The sequence below is a fragment of the Nymphalis io genome, chromosome 12 (genome assembly GCF_905147045.1).
Source record: "Nymphalis io chromosome 12, ilAglIoxx1.1, whole genome shotgun sequence".
NCBI lineage: Eukaryota > Metazoa > Arthropoda > Insecta > Lepidoptera > Nymphalidae > Nymphalis > Nymphalis io.
Window position 1 is genome coordinate 4,573,338 of NC_065899.1, and position 25,150 is coordinate 4,598,487.

The 25,150-nt window shown below is 29.9% G+C and overlaps 3 protein-coding genes across 5 annotated transcripts in view; 2 read left to right on the plus strand and 1 right to left on the minus strand.

Annotated features, from left to right (window-relative positions):
* The window catches only part of LOC126772329 (monocarboxylate transporter 3), a 30,696-nt gene extending 10,958 nt beyond the window's left edge, over positions 1-19,738 (plus strand). For all 3 annotated transcript variants that reach the window (XM_050492652.1, XM_050492651.1, XM_050492653.1), the window contains 8 exons: positions 3,769-3,890; positions 6,564-6,689; positions 13,233-13,321; positions 13,778-13,893; positions 14,493-14,678; positions 14,925-15,944; positions 16,187-16,312; positions 17,398-19,738. In XM_050492652.1, coding sequence (XP_050348609.1) covers positions 3,777-3,890; positions 6,564-6,689; positions 13,233-13,321; positions 13,778-13,893; positions 14,493-14,678; positions 14,925-15,944; positions 16,187-16,312; positions 17,398-17,549 — 1,929 coding nt within the window. In that variant the 5' untranslated portion in view covers positions 3,769-3,776 and the 3' untranslated portion in view covers positions 17,550-19,738. The remainder of the gene's footprint in view (positions 1-3,768; positions 3,891-6,563; positions 6,690-13,232; positions 13,322-13,777; positions 13,894-14,492; positions 14,679-14,924; positions 15,945-16,186; positions 16,313-17,397) is intronic.
* A 1,563-nt stretch (positions 19,739-21,301) lies between these two features.
* LOC126772436 (FAU ubiquitin-like and ribosomal protein S30) lies at positions 21,302-22,795 on the minus strand. Its single transcript, XM_050492806.1, has 4 exons — positions 22,711-22,795; positions 22,084-22,249; positions 21,604-21,697; positions 21,302-21,412 (listed from the first exon to the last, which is right to left on the minus strand). The coding sequence occupies exons 1-4, from the start codon at positions 22,783-22,785 to the stop codon at positions 21,355-21,357; spliced, it is 393 nt and encodes a 130-aa protein (XP_050348763.1). The 5' UTR covers positions 22,786-22,795; the 3' UTR covers positions 21,302-21,354.
* Positions 22,796-23,595: 800 nt separating this feature from the next.
* On the plus strand, positions 23,596-24,970 carry LOC126772395 (dehydrodolichyl diphosphate synthase complex subunit Nus1). Its single transcript, XM_050492758.1, has 2 exons — positions 23,596-24,063; positions 24,248-24,970. The coding sequence occupies exons 1-2, from the start codon at positions 23,763-23,765 to the stop codon at positions 24,709-24,711; spliced, it is 765 nt and encodes a 254-aa protein (XP_050348715.1). The 5' UTR covers positions 23,596-23,762; the 3' UTR covers positions 24,712-24,970.
* The last annotated feature ends 180 nt before the right edge of the window (positions 24,971-25,150 follow it).

A 25,150-nucleotide genomic window follows, 5' to 3' on the forward strand; every position in this document is an offset into this window, starting at 1 on the left:
TTCACTAAATATTATTAACTAAGTTATTGATAAATTCTATACTTTTGGGTCAAAATTATTTATATAAACACATGTTTGGCTTAGTATTTGAATAGATAACGATATTAAAAACAAAGCGTTCGTATTGGACCTTTTTATTTTTTATGTTATAGGTAGGCAGACGAGCAAATTGGCCACATGTTGTGAAGTGGTCACCACCGCCCATAGACATTGTAAAGTAGTAAAGTAAAGTAACAGCCTGTAAATGTCCCACTGCTGAGCTAAGGCCTCCTCTCCCTTTTTGAGGAGAAGGTTTGGAGCTTATTCCACCACGCTGCTCCAATGCGGGTTGGTGGAATACACATGTGGCAGAATTTCGATGAAATTAGACACATGCAGGTTTCCTCACGATGTTTTCCTTCACCGAAATGTTCAGTGGTAGAATGCTTGCCTGCCATAAACATTGGCGATGTAAGAAATACATCGCCAACAACATACATATTAACCATTCCTATCATCGCTAATGCGCCACCAAACATGGGAACGAATATGTTATGTCCCTCGTGCCTGTAGTAGCACTGGCTCACTCACCCTTCAAACCGTAACGCAAAAATACTAAGTGTTGTACTATTAAATGAATACGTCTAAATGTAAAGTTAAAAGCAAATTAAAGTAAAAATATTTTGATATTACATATATCATTAACGATTTATTTAAATTCCTTATCGATTCTATTTACTTCGCAAATACGTAAACATTAAAATGTACTATCATAATAACTCATACGTCAATGACCTATTTGACATTCAGTCAAACGATGAAAATAGATCTCTGTGAAGCAAACTAAAATAGTATATTACATGCAGTTATAAAATATAACTGGTATAAATATAAAATAGTGTTATATATTAAATAATTAATTCATGTTGTATTGTATTCAACAATAGTTCTTATGTATGTCAATTCTGAATAAAGTTTGTTTTACTACACCTAGCCTCTGAAAAACTGTCTCGCTTACTATATTTCCAAAATTTTCAAAAGTTGATAGGACTGTTTTAGGTATACAATGTGTGATAATTAAGCTTCGTATGAAAAAATATTCAGTTTGATACGATATCTACATATCAGATGTTTAATATCTGAAGTTAAAGCAATCACACAAACCTTTAGTTTTTTTATTTACTTTTTATTTAAAATCAGTAGGTATACTGTCAAATGGGCAACTGAGTTGTCACCAACGCGCATTCGCACATTAGCATTGTAAGAAATATTTACATAATATATATAAATATGTTATGAGTGGTGTTCCCTACCCAAACGGACGTGCACAAAGCCCCACCACCAAGTTGGTAGATAGATAGACATAGAATAGATAGAGGTTTATTTTAATATGTAAAATTTACAGAATTTATAAAACGCAGTTTTAGTCTTTATTGACGTGTAATTAAAACACGTATTATAAACGTGATGTAAGTGCGATTTTATTCACGTTTACTTGAATATGGAGATTGGTTTTAGAATTCCTAAAGAACCTGTTAAAATTCTTGGGAGAAATATTATTCCATATGCTGACTCGAGTCACAAATCACATAAAATTATTTTTACGTTCCAAGTTCCATTATTTATGCAAAATGCTTGTACAAAACAATAAGACGACAATATTAAAAAAAATGTTTCATATAGTTTATATATTTTTGAATATATTTTATTTTATTATTATACAGTTATTAAAGTTAAAATTTTACATTAAACAAAAACGTTTACTCTAAATTACCCATCAGGTCAATTCATCAACACATTATTCGCTTGACTTTTCTGTTTATATATGAAAATCACGATAATTTTCAAGAAACTTATAGACACGCTTTACATTTGTAAAGTCATATAGGAGTCATATAGACTTGAGTTGTAAAGCTTTGTACTATGCGTGCGTGAGATAGCTTACGTGGATTTTCATTCGTATATATTAATTTAATTGTAAGTATATGATTATTAACACATTTACCTGATATGATATATAAAAAACAGTAACTACTGATTCTTGCCTTGTTTTGTAGATTTCGTTAGTACTAAACACCAATGATAACTTTACATTTAATTTATTTGTTAAATGTCATTTAATAAAAATAGTTTAATTGTTAAGACATAGAATCAAGGTAAATTATAAAAAAATCTTTGAATTAATACAATACATTTCATGATCGGTAATAAAGAAAGTTACTAGGAATATACTATTTATTTCTATAAATTAATATAATTAAATAAAAAAATGTTAAAACAAGGAAAACCTAAATAGCCTTGGCAATTCGCCACATATTTTTTTATTGTTATAGAAAAGTATATTATAAAGAAGTATCTATACACTTTTATTGAAATAGTGAGTAAAGTTTGCACGAGGTCACCGCTGCTAACATTATCTCGTTCACATTTCACATAAAATAATATACATAATTTACATTTATCTGTGGTCGCATCGTGCAGGTCACGCGACATACAATGTACATTGACATTTGATTTATTTCCTAGGGGCGGAGAATTCCATTTATTACATAGCCTTACCTACATATGAGCGACAACAAATAAAATATATATTTTTAACAAAATTTGGAATATAATTCATCTGGTACTCAGAGTCAGGAAACCTGCCTGCGTTGTATATTCTACAAGCATATCCAATCCGTGTTCAAACAGCATGATGAAATAAATTACTTTGTTTTTAACAGGGGAAGTATTCAAGCGGTGAGAGACATACTTACCACAATTTCACTATAAATTCATGTTACAACAAACATTTCTCCAATGTGTTACATATATATTATACTATATTCATTTAATTTGGTAAAAAATATTAAACAGTCATACTTATTACATGTTATATTTAGACAATGAATTACCGGCTAACGATAAAATCTAATTTACTGTAATCATTTCAGTCATTTAGTCAGCATATATAATAAAAACGTATTAATCATGTACCTAAAAATACTAATAAAAAAATTCCATGCTTATTTATAGTTAACGAAAAAAAAAATTACCAATAAAATATAAGTAATAATATTTTTGATCATAAAACAAATATTGGGCTCAATAATAAAGGAATGTTGCTTAACTTTCGGCAATAAAGGTTTACGTTATTAAACATTAAAATGAAATCGACGCAAACAATCCGGTTTCGGGCAGTTCAGTTCGCTTTTCAATTATAATGAATTATTTGTCCGTGAAAAAACGTTAACGGTTGCGTCACGTTTTAACGAGTACATTGTATACTTCGTTTTTGTTTAGACAAGTGTATAAATTCGACCTTTTCATCCGACTACATACTAAATTTCTAATTATTTTATTTATTTTTCTAAACTTATTATATATTTTTTAATATATGTTATAACGTATATTCATTTAAATTTAACAATATGGACGTCTTTGGTGAATAACTACTTATATTTTAACATAACATTAATAAATTCAATACAAAATTTATGACAAAAATTTATATTATTTACAAAATAAATATTAATGACTGTTATTTTTAATATTAATTAAAATAACAGACGTACGTAGTTCGCCTTATTTGTCTAAACGAACCTAATGCGTATTAGATGAAGTGTCAACTTAAGACATTGAACTCTATTATCATTGAAAGTAGGTATTCAGAGTAAGAAACAAATGAAGTAATATATATATGTAATATGTAATAATTATTTATTGTATGCTTATAAACGCTATGAAGAGAAGTTACTTATTTAATATGATTTTATTTTCTTAAGAAATTACTTTTATTTTTTATTCCAGGATTTACTATGGTCCAGCGAGTAGCTACAGATGAGCGTCCGTTCGAGACGCCATCATCTGACGAAAGCGGTCTGGGTAGAAGCGACTCGCCTAGCGATGACTCGGAGCCAGAAGCGGCGCTGGTATGTTTCATCTAGCTTATATTTTCATATAAACTTTATATTAAAATGTCATCCATTTATAGTGTTATCCAAAAAGTATTTACAGTATAAACAAATAATAAGTAGTTAATTTTTTTTATAAATGTATAAATATCTGGCACATATTATATGAATAATTAAAGAGAACACAATAAGGAAATGTCATGGTAAACGTCAAAACAATGAAAATTCAACACGGCCAAGGTTAAGTTAAAGAAATGGGGCTTAACAATATGCCTCTTTTATTCATTTTAATTTTGATATGATAATAGCTTTTAAACCTTACATAAATATTATAGCGGTATTAATTGTTTGCTATCACATCTGTGTAGTCATTTCGAAATTTGAAAAAATCGATTCTGATACATCGGATTCCAGTAAAAAATCTGCAAGAATACAGACAGAGAAAATCGAAACGAAGACAAAATGTATAGAAGCCTGCACTTGTGGTGCACCTAAATAGCTACAAACATTTTGAAAATGACATAATAAAATACAACTTACAAAAAAATAAATTTCAGCATATACAAATTTTTACATATCGATATACGAACACCGCTACATTTAAAGAAATCCATTACAATGACAGCCGCAGAAAAAAAATTAAGAAGAAACAGACGATTACGTAAGATAACTGAAAAGTTGATTGATGCTTGCCTATTAGCTACGATTACTCTAGCATTTGCTGAAATTACTATGACTATTCTGTTTCTATTATTATAAATCTACAACACTATTCTTAAAAATGGCACTACAAAGAATGTGGCGAACAAACACGGAGATTTTTAGAAGAGCTCTATCGTTTACCGTCGATGCTTGCCTCTGGGCTATGTTAATATTTGGAACATATTTCCTTATTACATTTTAAAATAAGAAGTTATACGACAACGAGTCTACCTACGTATAACAATTTTCAATGCTAACAGCATTGGAAATTAGTTTTAATAACTAATAACTACTGGTGATACTCAAAAAAGGCAACCTTAACCAACATTATTGATAATGTTATTTACAATTTTACTATACATCCAATTATTATATTTAAAGAAATAAAAATAATTTTTTACATTGTTTTTCCAATATCCCATTAGAAATAACGAGTGAGGTTCTACTACCCTTCATTATGATTGATAAGGTTAACTTATTAGCGAAGTAAAGACAACATATCGTGTATCGAAGTCTAGTCAGACAGACAATGTCACAGAGTAATCCACATAGGCCACGCCATCATTTTTAACATCACCAAATTAACTTTTAAGATCAATGATAATGAAATCAATGATTTTTTCTTCTGCACTAATAATACAGTTTACATTTAAAGTAGTAATTATTGAAATGACCTTTTTATTTATAATGAAGATAAAAACAGCTTATATAGTAAGTGATTGTTTACTCATATACTTTTAAGAAATCAAAGATTTTTCCACAGTATAGGAAGTTAATAAGATGTTTAAATAATAATAATAACTTCGAAATAGGCTTTTTTCTTTTTACAAATAAATAAATATAAGCGAAATTAAATTAAAGCATTTAAAAATAAATATACCACAGATTGAAAAGTAAAATCTCGAAGAAAATGTCACATTGAAATGAAGTTTGAAGCTCGAATATTACACAATGTCCAGGATTCCAATACATTTATCAAGCTTATATTCTCTTTGACATTACATTTAATGTAAAGTGAATACAACACAGCACAGTCGCACTCCTCTAAAATATATATAAATAAAGAAAGTTTTACGTCAGAATGCCAGATTTCGTAACATCGTCTGAAAATAAATTGTACAGAGACGGAGACATGAGATCGCTGATCGAAGAATACTGCGTGATGTATCGCTTTCTTTAGAATTTATCATTTGTTATCATTACACTTTATTAACATTTGGCCAGTAATTTAAAACAAGCAATAAATTTAGGTGTAATTATTATTCTAGAAAAAGTTTGAGTTTTTAAATTACTAGTGGATTTAAGTGATTGGCTATACGTATCATAAGTCTGAAATTAGCGAGCCTGTGTGTTTTAAAGTTTAAATGCCTCGTCGGTCTGGTGAGCAGCTTATATTAAAGCGGTAAATTCCGAAGTCCTGGGTTCAATACGCTAGTAAAAAAAAATATAAAAAAATCTTAGGATTGCGAAAATTCAAATAATATAGTTTTTTTAACTATTATCAGATAACGATAAAAAATTATGTAACTGTAAATAAATATTTTGTAACCACTTAATTTATTAGATAAGTACATATTAGGATGAATGAGTGATGAGGATGAATAGAAGGATGGGTTGACCACTCAATGGTGGATCACATTTACGTTAAATGCAAGCCACATTAACATTAGATATCAACTAGTATTTCTATAAAGGTATGACAAGGTGGCTAGCCTATGGTATAGTTTATTGTTTACTAATAGTTGTTGAATATTTGTCCATAAATAATGTAATTGTGTCATTTGTAAACAAATAAACACAGCTTTATATCAATATTGCTGTATACAGCAGGAAAGATATTACTTTTCCAATACGACCTAATCACATTTATATATTTGCCATTTTAAAAAGCATTTTGAGGTATATATTTTTTCACCGTTTAGTATTTATCTATTACATAACAAGCGTAAAGTTTTTATCAATTATTCAAACTTTTTATTTCTATTTTAGGTGGTACCACCAGATGGTGGTTGGGGCTGGGTCATAGTAGCTGCATCATTCATGTGCAACTTTCTTGTGGATGGAATAATTTTTTCTGGAGGGATGCTGCTGGAGCCTATTCAAAAAGAATTTAATGTAAGTTACCAAATTTAATCAATTTTATAAATCAGTAAGGGCGTAGGACTCATGTCTACGGTGCGGCACTGGCCACCGTAGAGATGGCACGGCACGGCGCCGCTGCCGGGAGACGGTGCGGCGTCGTACCAGCACGGTTCCGTGAACGGTGCACCGCAATGTTTTGCTATTACTTAGTTCGTACGTGTTAATAAAAATGACTGACAATTTAGATGGCGACTTTATGATTTCACTAGTGGAAGTTCGTCTCGTTCTTCCACTAAAACTAATATTGTAAACTAAGTGATGCTTTCTGAACTCTGAATCATCTCGTAAATTTACATTCAACACTTTTGTTGATAATAGTGTCTGTAGGTTTGTCACATTTATATTGAATCCTAATACTCATGTCAGATTTAAAAACCAATTCTGTGCTGACGTTGAATGTACATAAAAAAAATTAACATATTATTTAAATGTAATTGGTAGATCTATAAAATAATTTGGGTTTTGTAAAGATCTAAAGAGGGTCACCTCATGATTAATATTTAATACCTACACACAGCCACGCCTTCACTCGATGACTCGCGTCACAACCGTGCCCCCGTCTTAAAACGACATATAACTGACAATTTATTTGCGACGGTTGACGAGTACAAAATGTTCCGAGCGTAACATTTACATAAATAGTGAAAATTATTTTAATATTTGTATGTAATTCTACACATTTATTAACTATCAGGGTATGTGAATTATCGTCCTCAGTTGCACCATAGCCTGGTGAGAAATAAATATGTAGGGCAACCATTATTTAAAAAAAATACATAGTTCCAACTGAAATTTTATTAAAAAAGTTATGATTGAACTAAGCTTATAAGTTACTTGAATTTTATATCACTTAATGATAAAAAAGATTTTTTGTCTTGTCTTTAGTCAAACAAAAACTGATCGTGGCAATTGTCCAAGGTTGCTAAAGAGTATATAGGACATATTGGGCTTGAGTACTAATTATCAAGTGACTGTAAATTGACAAACAGTATCTACAAAAGTGTGACTGAAGTCTCGGTCATTGTTCCACTTATTAAAAAAGTTTAATTACAGCATCAATCACAATTTATAAAAGTAACCTAAAATTGTTTTGTTAATTTGCCAGTTATTTTTTGCCTCAATTAAATTAAATTCAATGCTGATATTCGAGTGTGCTGAAAAATATTGTAAAAATACTAAGTTTTTTTATTAAAAAAATTCTAATATCATTTACATTTTCTAAACTAAATTATATAACGTCTAATAAGCAATTATATGGTGTTCATAAATATTGTATTCTACGACCAGAAGTAGTTTTATAAAATTCTATTATTCAAAAAGTAGCGTTTTTTAATTGAAGTAAGTAGCGTTCTGATTACCAACCGTCACAACAATGTCGAGTTGCGATTACCATAATGTTAAGGCCAAGGCCTCGACGCCGGCGCTATAAGAAACTCATTCATTCACCCATTCATGTTTCTGCGTTTCAAATTTGTTTGTATTAATGTTATGTTCGATTTTTTCACTTAAATGATGTTTTTTGAATGAATTATGATATTAAACGGTAGTCAGAATTGAATGTAAAATTCAACATCCAAAACCCAGACTAATTTAGTTTTTTGATCAGCATATAGATAATAAAAATAAACGATAACGGTGTCATGTCCGTACATGAAATATTTTTAAAATATTTTATTTGGGGATATTTAAGTTGTATACTGTGTATGTATGTAACATAAATACATTTTTATAATGCCATTACGCATTAAGTTTATTTTTTGTTATTCGTCTATTACCTTTATATATTTCAATCAGAAATAAAGTATATAATATACACTCTTGTAATTCTTGTTGTTAATATAAACAGAGAAGGATGTATAATGTAGATGGTACATATTTCGTTCTATTGCAATAATAAAATGTCTAATTATGTACATATCCAATCAACGAAAAGACTATTTAATTTAAACTAAAACAAAACACCTAATCTCTTATAATATATTATAATAAGTCGTCTAAATGTTGACGTCAAAGAAACCTGCGGGTTGTCTGCGAGTCGGCGACGGTGGTCAATTAATTATACAGTTTACACAGCCTCTGTCCTTAATGCGTGGAAATATCCCGCGGTCGTTCTCCTAGGGCTGACTCTTAGATAAAAAAATATATTAATAAATCTAATATATATGTATAACACGACATAACTAATAAAGATGAAATTTATTATTTATCTAATTATAAAATAAAAATAATCATATGAACGAGTAACGATTTCGCGATATTCTGTGTATTGACCCGTACGAGTAAATGTACGATTATTTTGTTTTAATTTAAATGTCACGTTTGTTTAAGCGCAAAGCTTTCGATTGGCGAAAGTGCAGTAACCCGAGTACATTAAGCACAGAACTAACCACGAGGGGGCAATGTACTGTGCCGGCCTCGAGACGCCATTCTTGCATTTTTGATTTGTATCGATATAAGTGGATTCAAGTGAATTTTGATATGTATGAGGTACTGGATTCAATCGGATTGCAATTTGCACTGATCCAGTAAGAATAAGTAGGATGCTTTCGTATCGAATGAAAGTAAATATTAAAGTTTAATAAACTACAATAACTACATTTATTTACAATTGTCAATATATCTCTCGTATTGCATAAGACAGCAAATTCTTAGTAACATAAAAAAATATGATTATTTGTAAGAAAAAAAAAAATGTTGTTCGTATATATTTTTATTCCTCGGTCATATATTAACGACGCGACAGTTATAATAAATTCAATACATATTGTAGAAGCAGGTATTGACTTTTATAGTAATTAAATCGATTATAACGCCCTGTCATTTTGTAAACTAAAAACAAGTCCAACTGATATGTCGTTCAGGTATCATAAGGTCTTATGAAGTTGACTGCGCTGACCTCTATAAAGATAGACGATAATTTTATTAAAACAAACATTTTTACAGTATCCCAAAGTAAATATGTAACCTCTGGATAATTGCCAAGTAACAAAAAATAGTGCTATAAAATACAACGTGGGAGGATTGTGTAGAATTTAGTATTTGTGAAATATATCGGTCTTAGATTTGTTATTTTTTATACGGCATATATAAAAAAATATTCACTTATATATTTTAAATATTAAACCAACCAAAAAATTCAAAATATTTTGTTTACAATTCAGCGTAATACAATAATGCAACAAGGTCTATTTATTTCATGTGTGAATATAAATATTATTAAGTTTGGGTTTTATAGACAAAATTATATCTTATGCAAGTTTGTCAACCACTCTTTAAAAAAAAACGGATTTATTTAAAAAAAATAAATAATAAATCATACATTTCATTTTATAAGAATAAAAAGAATTCAATTTGCTACCAGCAGACAACTGGTATTTTAAAATAAATACATACGGAATTATAATATAAAACCATATGGTCATTGTGGAGCGGAAGTTTCGACAATATCGCTACAGTCGATTTAATTTAAAAAAAAAAAAGCAATTGTATTCGCACACGTCTGTCGAAAATTTTCCGTTAACTAATGTTAAGAGCATAAATTAATTTATATTTCTGAGATACCATTCACTTGTTTGAAATTATTTGAATACTCGTTAATGCGTGCTAAAATTAATAAGCTATAGTAACAACCTAATACTTCGTTATCGCTTGAACCAAAAAGCAAAATATACTAGAAGAGTAGAAATAGTAAGGGTTTTATTTATAAGGCAAAGACTGCGCTTGTCCCGTTAAACTAAGAGCTAACGAATGACCTACCGCGAAATCACGTGCATTCCTGAAGTAAATACCGAACTAAATAGCAACGGAATATGTTGAAAATCTTATTAAAATCTGTGTAAAAACTACGAGTAAATTTAAGCATGTATAGGTAACTCAAATTTATCGCTTTCTCGTCGGTAAACTATAAAACTAAAAATAAATCTGGTCGTGCTGCTGCATGTAAATTGTAAACGCCTTGGGAGAAATGCTAAGTATAACTGAGTAGAATTTCAAAAGTGCTATTTCTGTTCTTATTTTATAAATGTAAACTTATTATTACCCAAAATCCTTGCAATGTGCAAATAAATTATTTATAAAATAAAAGGTAAAAATGATATAATACAATAGAGCCTTTAAGCGCCCTAACCACTCGATGGCGGGAAAACCAGCCAACCAGCAAAAACATTCGGCTGATCGTAAGTCTACCTCTGTCTGCGTCAACACCAAATGAAATAAATGTGAGCAAATGATGATGATAATGATGATGTTGTTGTTATGTTTTAATTCGCTTATTTATTTTTCAATAATAATTTACTAATATAACCAACATATAAGTTTCTTAAAGCAAAAATAAAGGTTAGATACACGTACTTTTATATGTATTATTAAACCTAACATTTTAATAAGTTATATTTTTAAATATTTTAAATAATTACTTCGTATCGATAGAACGAATCATTCATGCAACTTTCACATGAACGGAACTTTAATATTGAATGAAACATTAGTTTGTCTAGACGTCCAGTTTATTACGGTACCACGCACTAGCACTGCGGTCTCTAAATGTTCTTACCTCTTGTACTTTAAAAAGAACAAAAGGCATATTCCATTGCTTTATAAAATTTATTTTTACGACTTTAGCTTCATTCAGCAAAAAAAAATCCCACAATGAAGACCTGTGTTTTTTTAATCCCGTTTTAGCATATAAATGATGTGACTTAAAAACTATTTCATTATTCTGTAATAAATTAGAAAAACGACCTTTAGAATCATATAGGTTACAACGGAATAAACTTTAACTTTTTAACTTTCAGTAGGTACAGAATTCAGAACGTGCTACTTTTATTAATATTAGTTTCTTTCTTAAAACACAATTTTTAGCCTTAATACAGTTTAGTTTGTTGCTGATAAGTATCGACACATTTGACAGATGTTTTTATCGATTTTAAAGCTTACGTTTATGCAAATAGATTGATTCGGGTCGAGTAAATATCGATTAGGCGTTCTCGTTTCTAAGAGGCGGCACATTCGTCTTCCGTGTTTTGAGTTTAATTCCTATAACTATAATTAAATGCAACATGTGTTAACGAACTTGTCAGTTGTCACTGTAACTAACAAGGCCACTGGGTCAGTGAGAGAGCATCGAAAACGGAAATACGCATATTCGTACTTGGAAGTTGCTACACTTCCACGTTGCACGATTTAGTTGTGTAGATTCAAAAGATAATTAGCATAAAATATGCTGTATTGCTTCCTGATTTAAAGAATATTTTTATGTAAAGATCGTGTAGGTTTTTTTATTGATACATCTATTCCGTCAAATTTACTGCATAAAGAACATAACGATATAACGAGCATTAAACATACCAAAGTTTCCATAAATTGAAATTATACAGACCACTTTTAATGGCATAATGTCGTAAAGAAAAAAGCGAATTGCATGCTTAAAATATTTTAATAACTCGTTTATTGGCTATGAAACTAGCGAGCAAAATATCTATATGATTCGCAAATGTCGCAGACACTAATAGTGATATTAGTACCCTAAAAAAAGTCCACGTCTGCCACTATGGTCGCGCTGCAATGTCAATTGACAGCGCGACCATTTGTACATATTTGTAAAAAAAACTATATTTACCGTATATTGTCATATCGTCCCTATCGTTTGCTTATCTAATATTAATTATTTCCATTAATATTTTTTTGAAGATTGACACTGACAACTGATGACATTTGATAGAATTTTTTAATTCATGAATGGCGGACCACAAGCGTCGATTTAAAAAATAAAACTGCCTGTGGTCTGCCGTTGTAACATAAATTTGTAATAATTATTCTCTTAATAGCCAATAAGAAACAGTGCTTACATGTACATAAAATTATACAATTTATTAACTTATTTAAATTGTTTATTCGATTGTTGTGTAAAAGGAAAAAAAGAAATTAATTAAATATATAGAAATAACAAGAATTTTTGGTTTCATGCGTACATATACACAACAATATTTGATATTAATAAAAGAAAACTAGTAAAGTAATAGTTTAAAATAAGAGATATTTATTAAAACTAATTATTAAAAACCAGTAGAGCCGAGATAGCCCAGTGGCTAGAAAGCGTGAATCTGATTGCTGTTTCAAACCCAGGCTAGCACAACTGAATTTTCATAAGCTTAATTTACGGTCATAATTCATCTCGCGCTTGGCGGTGAAGGAAAACACGTAAGAAACCTAATCCAATTTCACTCAAAATTTGCCACATATGTCTCCATCAATCCGCATCGGAGCAGCGTGGTGGAATAAGCTCAATACCATCTCGTAAGTAGGGACAATCGGCCTTAGCCCAGCAGGTGACTTTTTATCTGTCTAGTGACAAAGTCAAATAATAAAAAGTAATAAAAGATCTATACAACAATAGCCACGCGAAGTCTTACACTCTTTTTAAATAAATTATAATTGTGTGATTTTTTTTCCTTTTCTTTACTCTTTTATGATGTTTGTGTTTTCCATTTTGTTAATTAATAATTTTATCTTCCTCAGGCAAGCGGTGGACAAGTGGCCCCCGTTAATTCTTTACTCGCTGGGTTTTATCTGTTAGCTGGTCCGTTTGTTTCGGCGTTAGCTAACAAGTAAGATACATTTGTTTTCTTTTTTAAATGTGATGGCGTAATCAGCATATGATATATCAAATATTAGGTATTTGTAGATTTTATTAAATATATACAAATACATGTATATTAAAATCATATTCATTATAAATAGTAATTGTGATTCATTATTTATTATATTTTTTAACTAAAGTTAAAAATGTAACTCAAAACTCCCAAGTTTAAAGTAAAAGTACATGCGATTGAACGCAAACGCATACTTCGTGCATCATGTATTACCTTTTTTGTCTCAGGAACTTATGAGATTATGACTGTTAGTCGTCAATGCACATAGTCCTAATTAACTAATTAATTAAAATCCCTAATTAACCATAAATGAAATAATATTAACGTTATTTTATAAGTAACGGATAAAATACACAAACAGTGCAGTGGTACCTATTAAGGATATTCAAAATAAATGTTATCACCTTTCAGATACGGTTTCCGGGTGGTGACAATAATCGGCAGCGTGATATCGAGTGCCGCCTTCGCTATGTCCTATTTCGCCACCAGCGTTGAATATCTCTATCTCGTTTATGGCATCGTGGGAGGTTGGTTATTATTTAATAGATCACCTTACTAAAACATAAAAAATATAATTATTTATATTATAAGATCGACAGTTTCAAATTACAAATAACGAATTTCAAATGTCTTAATATATGATGAGAAGTGCTTCGATTATTAATTACAAATAAAGTTTTCACTGAGTTGAATAGCTTTATTTTATTTGAGTTTGATAGAATAAAAATTATATATTTGTTCGCTTGCTTATTTCCAGTATTAACTATATCCACTATTGTGGAAAAATGACCGGGGTATTTAGGCAATAGAATAGTAGATAGGACGTCATGTATAAAATAACTTTATCTTTAACCCATTGAACTCACACATATAAAGTGAATTGTCATTGAGTGAAATATTTAATATTATAATTATCATTAAGTGAAACTACAGGGATTCACAGTAGACTTACTGACGATTATTATTAAAATTAAAAAAAATCCCTTAATATATTTTTTCTTAACAGAATGACGTCATGCGTCTTACTTTAAAATCACAGACTTCCAAACAATCATTTATCCTATACTTATACTTATGCGCGAGCAAAGCCGTGGGCAACACCTAGTAATATAATATTTGTTCCAAGGACTTGGGTTCTGCATGATATACATGCCCGCGGTGTTGACGGTCGGGTTCTACTTCGAGAGATGGCGCGCGCTGGCCACAGGACTCGCGCTGTGCGGCTCTGGCGTCGGCACCTTCGTGTTCGCACCACTGACCGAGACGCTCATCCACGGACTTGGCTGGAGGATGACCATTCTTATACATGCAGGTGGGCGAACATTTTTACTTACATTTTCAAGTTCGCTTTTGTTTCAAAAATAATAGACATTAATGTAAAAATATTTAATATATTTTAGACATACTTGCTTTGTGCTCTTTCAGAGTAGCGAAATTAGTAATACAAAAAAGCTGTAACCTTAATAGATGTCGAGTACATTACACACACAGCATATAAGTTAACATAGTATTTTATACAGCAAGATATTTTAATTCTAATTGTGTTTATTAATTCCAGGTTTTGTTTTGCTGTGTCTCGTCTGTGGAGCCCTATTCAGACCGATCAACCCAGTAAGGGTGACACTAGCCGATCAACAGGAAGAAGATACTTCACGGCGTCATGAGGAAGCAGTCGAAAAGCTAAACTCAATGTTAAAACTTCACAATAAACTCGATTCTGGTATCTCGATGCCACCAGAGATGAGATTCACGAACAAAGTTAGTCCGCACACTTGGATGGGCGTCGCTAACAATACACGCTACCCAACCGCTGAAGAAATATTTCGAGGAAGCAACTCCCATCTCAGCAGACGATCGTCAGCAACGGCAAGCACATTGAAGAATCATGGCAACAAACCATTCCATTTTATTGCCGTTCCAGTTGCAGAAAAGGATGAACAAGAAGATTCTAACAGTAATATCGACAATGCTGAACCTCTGATACCTGAGTCGGTTAAAGTAGTCACCAGAGATGCAAGATCTCGTCGTTCTCATATTGACTTAGTTGCAAGACCTTTCTATCGTGATGACATTTTCTTCGGCGGCAGTTTAGCAAGAGTACCTCAATACACTTCTCGAACTTCTCTGGGTTATCATCTACACGTTACCCATGTTCCCACACAAGAAGACGCACAAGAAGAACATTCAGGCAAATGTCGACTCTGTCCCGAAGCTGTGAGGCGTGCTTTGGCTACTCTATTAGATGTCAGTCTCTTCCGATCACCGACGTTTTTGATTCTCGCTGTCAGTGGATTCTTTACGATGTTGGGTTTCTTCGTACCTTACATGTACGTAAAACAAAGAGCGGAACTTAATGGGGTTGGAAAAGCGAGTAGTCTAATGTTAGTGTCTGCCATTGGCGTTGCTAATATCATTGGTCGTATTGCATGTGGACTGGTCTCTTCGACACCAAAAGTATCTCCTTTGTGGTTAAACAATATAGCCCTCTCTGCTGGCGGAATTGCAACTATGATCAGTGGACTTTGCTATGACGATGTCTATCAGTTCGCATATTGTGCTATCTTTGGACTTTCAATCGGTGAGCAACGATTAAATCATTAATTTAATAACAAATTATAATAGTATCGTAGTTTCATAAAATAAGCTTTAATAAAAACCTTAGTATATTTATATTTACATTTAAACATAAATGTAAAACATACTTAAACATAAACAGTTAAAAAAATATATATATTATAAAAACTCGTTACGATAATAGCCTAAGTAAACATGTATATTACATAATTGAAATAAAATTATTGATTTAAAATTAATATACAGCGTGCTTCGCATCACTTCGTTCCATCCTTGTCGTGGAGTACATCGGACTAGAACAGCTGACGAATTGCTTCGGGTTGTTCCTACTGTTCCAGGGCTTTGGTGCGCTCTTGGGTGCACCGATCGCTGGTTAGTAATCATACATATTATTTTATTTAAAATGTCAATTAATACCAGTTATATCATCGTCGTATATATTATATATGATTATAAAAATTTAAATTTATTATCTTTATTAATACCTAATACATATTATAAACTAAATGAGACTATTGTTTCTATAATACGGCTTCTCGTAGCAACCCCTTAAACGAGACAGTAACATCCGTCCTCAGATATTTTTTTATACATATAAAGGCTTACATTTTATCATAGCTAAAATATTTTTTTTTAAAGTCTTCTGTTGTTTTATTCGCAATCACAATTATTCTTTATGCATTAATAATAGCAACAACGTAACTAAATTAATCAACTAAAACCGGCTTTCACGTTTTGGTTCGTGCCTTATTTCATATTATTTGTTATACTTGAAACCTCAATAATAATAACACTTATAATAATTTTAAGTAGCTTTAGTATCACACAACATAGAATTTTTAAATCTTACCACAACGTTTTCTTTATTATTGATGTTCAGTTCATGACTTTGAATTTGACTATACATTTAAAAATAAAAAAAAAAAACATAGAAACTTAATATAATCAAACACCATTATCAATTTCATGCAAAGTTAAATATAAACAGATTTTGTAGTCGTTAATTAATAAAAAACAAATAATTGACCTTGAAAGAAGTATTTAAACTTGGAAATATACGATATACACAACATTTGTTGAATCTATTATTAAAAAAGTATACAGTACCGGGTAAATATAATAGATGGAAAAAATAGAATATAACTTGTAGAATAAAACTCGTGAAGTCAAATGATTATGTAAATGTTACATAGTCAAGAAGAAATGACGGAACTTGAACGGAACGGTGTTTCTATCTATTTCTAAATTACTAAAACTACTATAATAGGTGTTTTTGTATTAATTATTAAAATGTTTTTATTAGCAAAAACAAAACAGATTATTTAAAAAAAGTATATTGCTCGGATTAGATAGGATAAATTGATTCAGGAACTTCTCGCTTATAACTAAAATTGATTCTGTGTTCGTCTATTTTATTCTTTGGTTTGAGTTTGCAGCTCATAATAATTTTTTTTCAGGCGCCTTAATGGATATGACAAAGAGTTACGAGATATCCTTCTATGTATCCGGCGGTTTCCTCCTCCTCTCTGCCGTGATGTGTTATCCAGTCGACTATATCAGTCGATGGGAGAAATCAAGAAACAAACTCGCTTCTACACCAAAAGTATGAAAAGATCATTTTCAGCTCCTCGCTTATATGAACCAAGTGAATATTACGATAAAAAACTGTGAAAAAATCTGACATATGTTTTTATTGTCTATAGTCCGTTTTAGGACGCTTAAAATCAGTGTTTTTTAATCATGTTTACATTTTTAGTGACACTTAACACTGCCTTGTACTTTCCACACTTTTAGACTTCCTATTAACGGTTAATACTATTAAATGAGATTTAAACAACTAGGAATGGGGTTTAAAGTATTTTTTAATATTTATGGGACGTTTACATCCTGTGAACAATTTTAAAAACATTAAATATATAGGTATAATTTTGAGAAAATTGTATATTGTTATATAAACCGTACTTATTACTGTATATTAGTTACAGAAAAAATCGTATTGCCTAATGAATGAGCTCTCTGAATATATTATAATTAAAGCTAAAAAATAGGAATACAATTGAACACATATCCACTGTACTTACAAACATCACATACTTGCCATAAACAATTTGCTATTTATAACGATATAAATTGATATGTGATACATATGTGTAGTAACTGTAAATATTATTAAATCGACGTTACAGGCAATTGATATTTATTTCAAATAAACGTAACATTATTAGTTAGAAACATTACTTTCAGTAACATTGGCCAAACTGAAAGGGTAATCACTGTTGCAATGACTATCGAGTCAAATAAATGCATTTAAAATAGTAGTTTAGTGGTAACTTATTAAAGTACAAAACTCGAAATATTATATAGTGCGTTTTTTCTTTGTTTTCCTTGATAATGAGTAGACTTGATGCCAAAACATACGTACTTAGTACCTATTGACTGCACATTACATCATAAGGTTGAAAGAATCGATCAATTGACGCTTATAATTATGGTAACTGGAGCGGGAAAAGGGAACTTAAACTTTACTAAGAGCGTATAGCTTTACGTGATGTTATAATATAAGCTATGTTTACACATTTAAGTTAAAAATTTGTAAACAAAATTAAAAAAATACATATAAAAAAAGCTGTCGCTAGTAGTGTTGATTAAAGTAAACATATAGTGTATTTCCAACAAAACGGGATTGATTTTCAAGATATCTTTATAAAAAGTGTAAACTTAGCTTACGCTTATCTGATATGCCAACAATTTTCTTATTAAATTACAATACAACTCAATTGTAACGTCGTTAACTTCATTGTGTAGTGATACATTATACCACGACCACATCCGCGTTGATCGTGACGAAATTTCATAACAATGATGTGATAAGAATAAAATAACGTTTTACATCTACCTAAATTAAGTACATAATAAGTTTCGGGATGATAAACACAGATGTGGTCGTAGCATTAACTTCACGATACTTTATCCAATAAGTGTACCCTGCTACATGTAGAAGCGGTACATCATATTATAAGACTTGTTAATATTTATAGGTCTTGCATGTGTGTGCAAAATGAGTGATTTTATTATATTATTCTTAGGTTAGATAATTTAATTGTTATCAATGTTTGTGCCTTATTGTATGAAGTGATACTTACCGTATTTTAGATATTGACATTTATGTTTTACTATCAAGAAATTAAATAGACTTGAAGTAAGCCGATAAAGTTCCAAAACCCATTATAAACTATTTTTAAGTTAGTTTCCTTTTCTATGTAATCCAAACTTAAAGAATAAGTGATACGTTATACGATTTTGGCTGTGGTTTATATAGATAGCAGATTGATAATCATAGTCATAGATGTTTAGTTTTTCATACTAAACTATGTATCTCTATGTCAACCTTTGCTATATATAGCTTGCAGCTATATATACAAATTTGTTGAACTAATACCTACATACAGTTTTTTTTCTAGAAGTTTTAACAGTTCTGGTCACACCTGGTCCTTTTTTGTTTGTTACTTGATGGTTATTTGTATATATGGATTTTTTTTTTTGATAAAACTGTTGATATAATTTATAGATTAAAAATATTTTTTATTATTAATTTGAAATCATGACTATGATTCACGACTGACGAAAATATTCTGCGAACAAATGTAAGCCACAAAGCCAATCATTTAAGATTTAAACTTGCTTGCTTTATTTTTCGATTTTGTTATAAAATATAATGCAAGCAGGCTTTGTCTTCTCGTTGGAAAGTAGTAATAACGTCCGCAGCAAATTCGTATTAAATATGATACTTTTGTTGTTAATCAGATTTTTTATTTTATCCTATTATCCTTTATATATATATATATATATATATATATATATATATATATATATATATATACGTACCATATAACAAAACAATTTTATTAAATGCAACAAAATTAAATATATTCATTATCCTCTTAATTAGTAAAGAGAATACCAATACGGAGTATGTCTACTCTAATATATAGTTGAGGTAATAGTAAGAGGTAAGTAGATGTAGTTTCCCGAGAAAGAAATTAATAAGTATTATATTCTTATTTTATTACTGAATTAGGAAACCAAAAACTAAATAATTCTCTTTGACTTAAATATACCTATCTCAGAATTCGTTTCTAAAAATACAGTTAAAAGCGACTAATATTCTTAAATACCTTGATTTTCTTCAGACGTCTTGTTTTGTAGCTAAACTGTTGCATAGTCGGTATAGTATGCATTCATAAAAACAATGTAAGTAAAAATCAAGTTTTAAAACCTGGTAAAGTAATAACATGTCTAATCCCTAGTGGGATCTTTAAAAGCATAGACGTTACAATAATGCATAACTCAATTAGATTAATTAAAACGATATCAATTAGATTTCTTCCTATATAGAGTTGATCGGTGCGGTTTGCGGTTCGGTTATTTGTCATCTGTGCCATGAACTCCTATAATTTAAAAACACTATTATTTCTACTAAAAATACACATTCATATGATACATTACCAAAGATCAACCACAAATAATGTGATTCCAGAAAAATTTCGAGATAATGCCTAATTAATTAAAAATATGTTCATAAAACTTACTTAAAATTGCTAAAAGGAATTTTAATTTTATTTGATCGACCAAAAACTTTTCGACCAAATTTTTATGTAAATAATAGTATTTACTGATTTATTTATTCATTCGTTTCTGTCCTCTTATTATCTCTTTTATAAAATATAAAATTGTAGATATACTAAGTCATTAAATATCATCAATGATTGTTTTTATTGATTGTACAATATATCATCAGTATTCAGTCCTGTGACAGAAGTCATTGAAATAACGCCAACTGATTACTGAAGTAGGTACCATGCAAAATATGGTGCCTACTTGAAGTAGGTACCATATTTTGCGACGGCGAATGTACATTTAATTTACGCAAAACAAATGTCATACTTTATTACTGTGCTGAATAGTGACGTTCTCGGGTCATTGTAAATCAATGTTATCGATCCTTAAAAAAAATAATTGTTAATTCGTTTCACTGAAATTAAGTCTTTAATAAAATCTAAAATGGCAAAGCAATGGTTCCATATCCCCTGAACTTAAACATCTTGCATGAAATTGCAAAGGAAATGGACCCTATTGTCATCTGTTTACCACTTACAACTGATCTGTTGCCCATGTCAAAGGTAAATGTATATCTATATTTTATTATTCAAAAACTTAATGGATTATATAATATACTTATTATACATAATTCTCTTCTTTTTAAATCACCCAGCCAAACATAATACTACACAACTTTTTAAGATATATAAGATATAAGAATAAAATGTTAACTCCTTAGTTCTAAAAGTAAAAAAATGCAAGTTTTGGACAAATCAGATGTTATATTTGCAGCATGTTATTTACAATACATATGTCTAAGAGTTAGAGTTGGGTCCACGGCGACGGCCAAAGGTCTGGACAACATTGACAAATCTAGAAAGAAAATTGCAATAGGTTTAATTAAGCAATTAAAACAAAATTAATTATTTATTAATTCTTCAAATATAAAAGAATTACATTTTTCCAAAGAGATACTATCTACTTTATCATTTTAGTAAACATGTACAAAAGTTTATTAATTCTTAGCAATAACTTTTGTTTATTAACTTATGATTGAAACTTACCTTCTGTTGTATTGGATCCTGCGCTTGGCACGGCCAGTCTTCTTCTTCTTCTTTTGCTGCTTTTCAACTTTTGGTGTTTGTCCCTTTACCTTACCTAAAATAAAAAGGTAATTTAAATTATTTTATATAAATCTACTAAAAATGCAATTATTCATTTTTGTTGTATACAACATTACTTCACTAATGTCATACACAAGCTTGGTGTGTTTGTTTCAATTCAATTATATTATTTAAACAATGCTACATCACATCTGCAGAGCAATATTAGGACAAATAATTAATTGACCAATTTATGTATTAGTTTTAATTTTCACATGATTTTCAAAATAAGCATTCTATATAATGCAAAAATAAATTTATACTAATAATCAAGTACAATGAATTGATTATTATTTCAATGTTTTAGTTGATAAAAAAGTCTGACACTACTATTATAATGCAAATTTGATACTAGTTTTAGTAATTTAATATAAAACTCACCGGCACGAGCGAGAGAACCGTGTACTTTACCACCAAGTAATGGCATAGTAAGGTCCAATTCTGTTGAAGCTAGCTCAGATACGAGAAGTCCATCCTCAAGAGGTGCTCCACATACCGACAGTGTTAATTCATCATTGCCAATGTCAGAAAGGGCACGGAGGCGCTCCTTTAAATAAAGAGTAGCGAGTTAAACATGAACAAATTGGTTATTTGCAAATAATAGTCTAGAAACAGTGCCCAGAGAAAACAAAAATCACTGGTAATTAAATTGCTTTTATTGTAATACTAAGTAATTATAGATGATATCGGCATATTGATTATCATTAAATATTAAATTATATCATTGGTTATGTACGTCATAAAATAGCACTAAATCTATAACTCAATCCTATTAAGAGATAATATTCATTTATAAATAACACGTATATTGAGTAGAATTAGAAACAACTTTATTTCTGATATTAATATCAATAAAACAGTAAGAATATCAGTCACATTTAGGTCACTAAAATGACTGCAGCTTCAAAGAATTTTTTGAGTAAATTGTAATGTTACTACTATCGTTGAGGTTATACGACAACTAAAAAAAATCTTTCGGCCTTCAAAATCATAACACTTCAAATTTACCTTAATCTGGCCAATGGATTCTTCTCCATCGACATCGAGAATGTGCGTAGACTGTCCTCTGATGTGCAATTGCATTTTGAGGTCTCTGAAAAAACACAATGAACATCTTGTTACGGCGTGGCCACACTCAAGAGACACACATTAAAGAAGGAACATAGTTTTCCGAAGGTCTTACATTTACAAATGTGATGTAATACAAATTAATGTTTAATCAAATAATTATTTAAATAATAAAATTGCTCATATTACCGATTAATTAATAAAAAACACACAAATGTACTAACCTATCAGCTATGTCTGACAATTGAAAGAAACAATCATGGCCGATAGGAAACGGATATCATCGTTAGTTCGAATAGCTGTACCAAAAAAATGTAAAATAAACTACTGCTCAACTTGACTGAATGATGACTTTAATTACTGTTAATTTTATTATTTCATGTTAAAAAATAAAACAAATAACCTAAATATAATTTTTATCCTCATTTCACAATATAGTATAAATATACACCTTGCAACTTTTTTTAATAGTTTCATTGATCTACTATTACATACATCTTCTTAAAATCTATCCAATACTTAAATAAATCTTTCTCTACTTAGTGCAAAAGTTATTGATACAACTAGTTTACTTTTTGTTTTCTAGCAACTGAATTAAAACTAATAATTATTTGTATGAAAAAATAGCATAATTTCATGGATCTTCTTAGATTGCTTTAAAAACCTTTTTTTTCTTACTCTCAATTCAATTGTATTTTTTTTTTTTTTGTTATGGTTTTTTTACAAACATTGCGTAATAGTAGTATTCTAAAATCGTATAGGTATATTTTTTCCCGAACGTATTTTATGGGAATGTTGGTGTTGCTGTTTTTACACATATAAGCTCGTGATTGGTTCTAAATAAAAGCGGTTGATAGTTGCGGGCCGATGAAATCAGAAATGATTTGGATCACGTTTTGTGAATAAAATCTGTCAAAAAATGATACGTATAGTTACTAGTAAAATAATATGTTAAAATACGAAAGCAAATATAATATTATTAATCATCGATCATGTTGTCAAAGCTGCTCCGACAATTGCTGTACTTTCTCGTACATTTGGTAGTGCAGATACTTGTTGCTGTTCAGAATGTATCTCGCCGATTATGTGTTAAAAATTGTAAAATTTCCAAGGAACAGGTGACAAAAAGGGATGTTTTAATGTTATTGGAAAATGTGCCAAAAATGAAAAACAGATTAAAACATTTAGTAGTGTTGGCAGATAGCAATGTTCACACCATCAGTGAGTTAGCTCAGCTGGTCATTTGGAACCTAGTGGCTGGAGTACCCTTTGTAAGCTTCTATGATGTAACAGGTAAATACTAATTTACAATAAAATGATTTATTTCCAGCCTCTCCGTTTAGTTAGTATGATGCAACTATGATAAATGTTGTCCCATATATTTTTTTATCATTCATGTTTTTAAATCAATAATTCTCCTACTCTTTAAAACCACATCTGATTCATATATGTACATATATTAATTTTCATTATACAGGCTCCTTGAAGAAACTAGAGGAAGAGCTATTTTATGAAATAGAGAGAAACAAGAAAGGCATTCCAGGCTGCATCAAATGGTCTAATAAACCAGATTTAAATGGTTATACCAATGGTTTACAAGCAAATACTGTTTTCGTAAATATATTTTCATACAGTGATGGAAAACCTAGAATAGCTAAGTGCATTAAACTTATCGCCAAAGGGGACTTACAATGTGATAGAAAGTCTAAAGAGTTTACCGCACAAGAGTTTGGTGAAGCTATTATGAAATTAAATCCTGCTATCCCAGATCCAGATTTGGTCATATATACAGGACCATTGTGTTGTACCTTCGGTCTTTTGCCATGGCAAATTAGACTGACTGAATTTATTCAGGTTGATGTACATCATAATATTAATATAAACTGTTATCTAGGTGCTCTTTATAAATATAATAAATGTGATCAGAGGTTTGGTAAATAATTATTCTTAATATTAGGCTAAGTCATAGAAAAAATTAAATTGTGATCATCTGTTAGATTCATGAGATGTAAAATTTTATTAAGAAAATGAGCTTCTGATTTTCAAATATTGGTGTTACTTCAATAATGTTGTATACATATAAACTTAATGTTCTTTCTTTAGTTTATATATTATTTAAATATTTGCAGTTCAACCACTCATGTTTATAATCTATTTATTGAATAATCTAAGAATACTTGTAGATATATTTTTAAAAATGAATACATAAGTTATATGCTTAATTTTTGCATTTTATTTTTGAAAAATTCTATTCAGGTTGCCTTTTCACAATTCTTTCGAATTTCAATTTTAAATTGTGTTAATCTGTTTTTGAGGAATAATTTTTTATTATCTGTAAGTTATGATACCTTTAAAATCAGATTACAATGGTTTTTTTTTA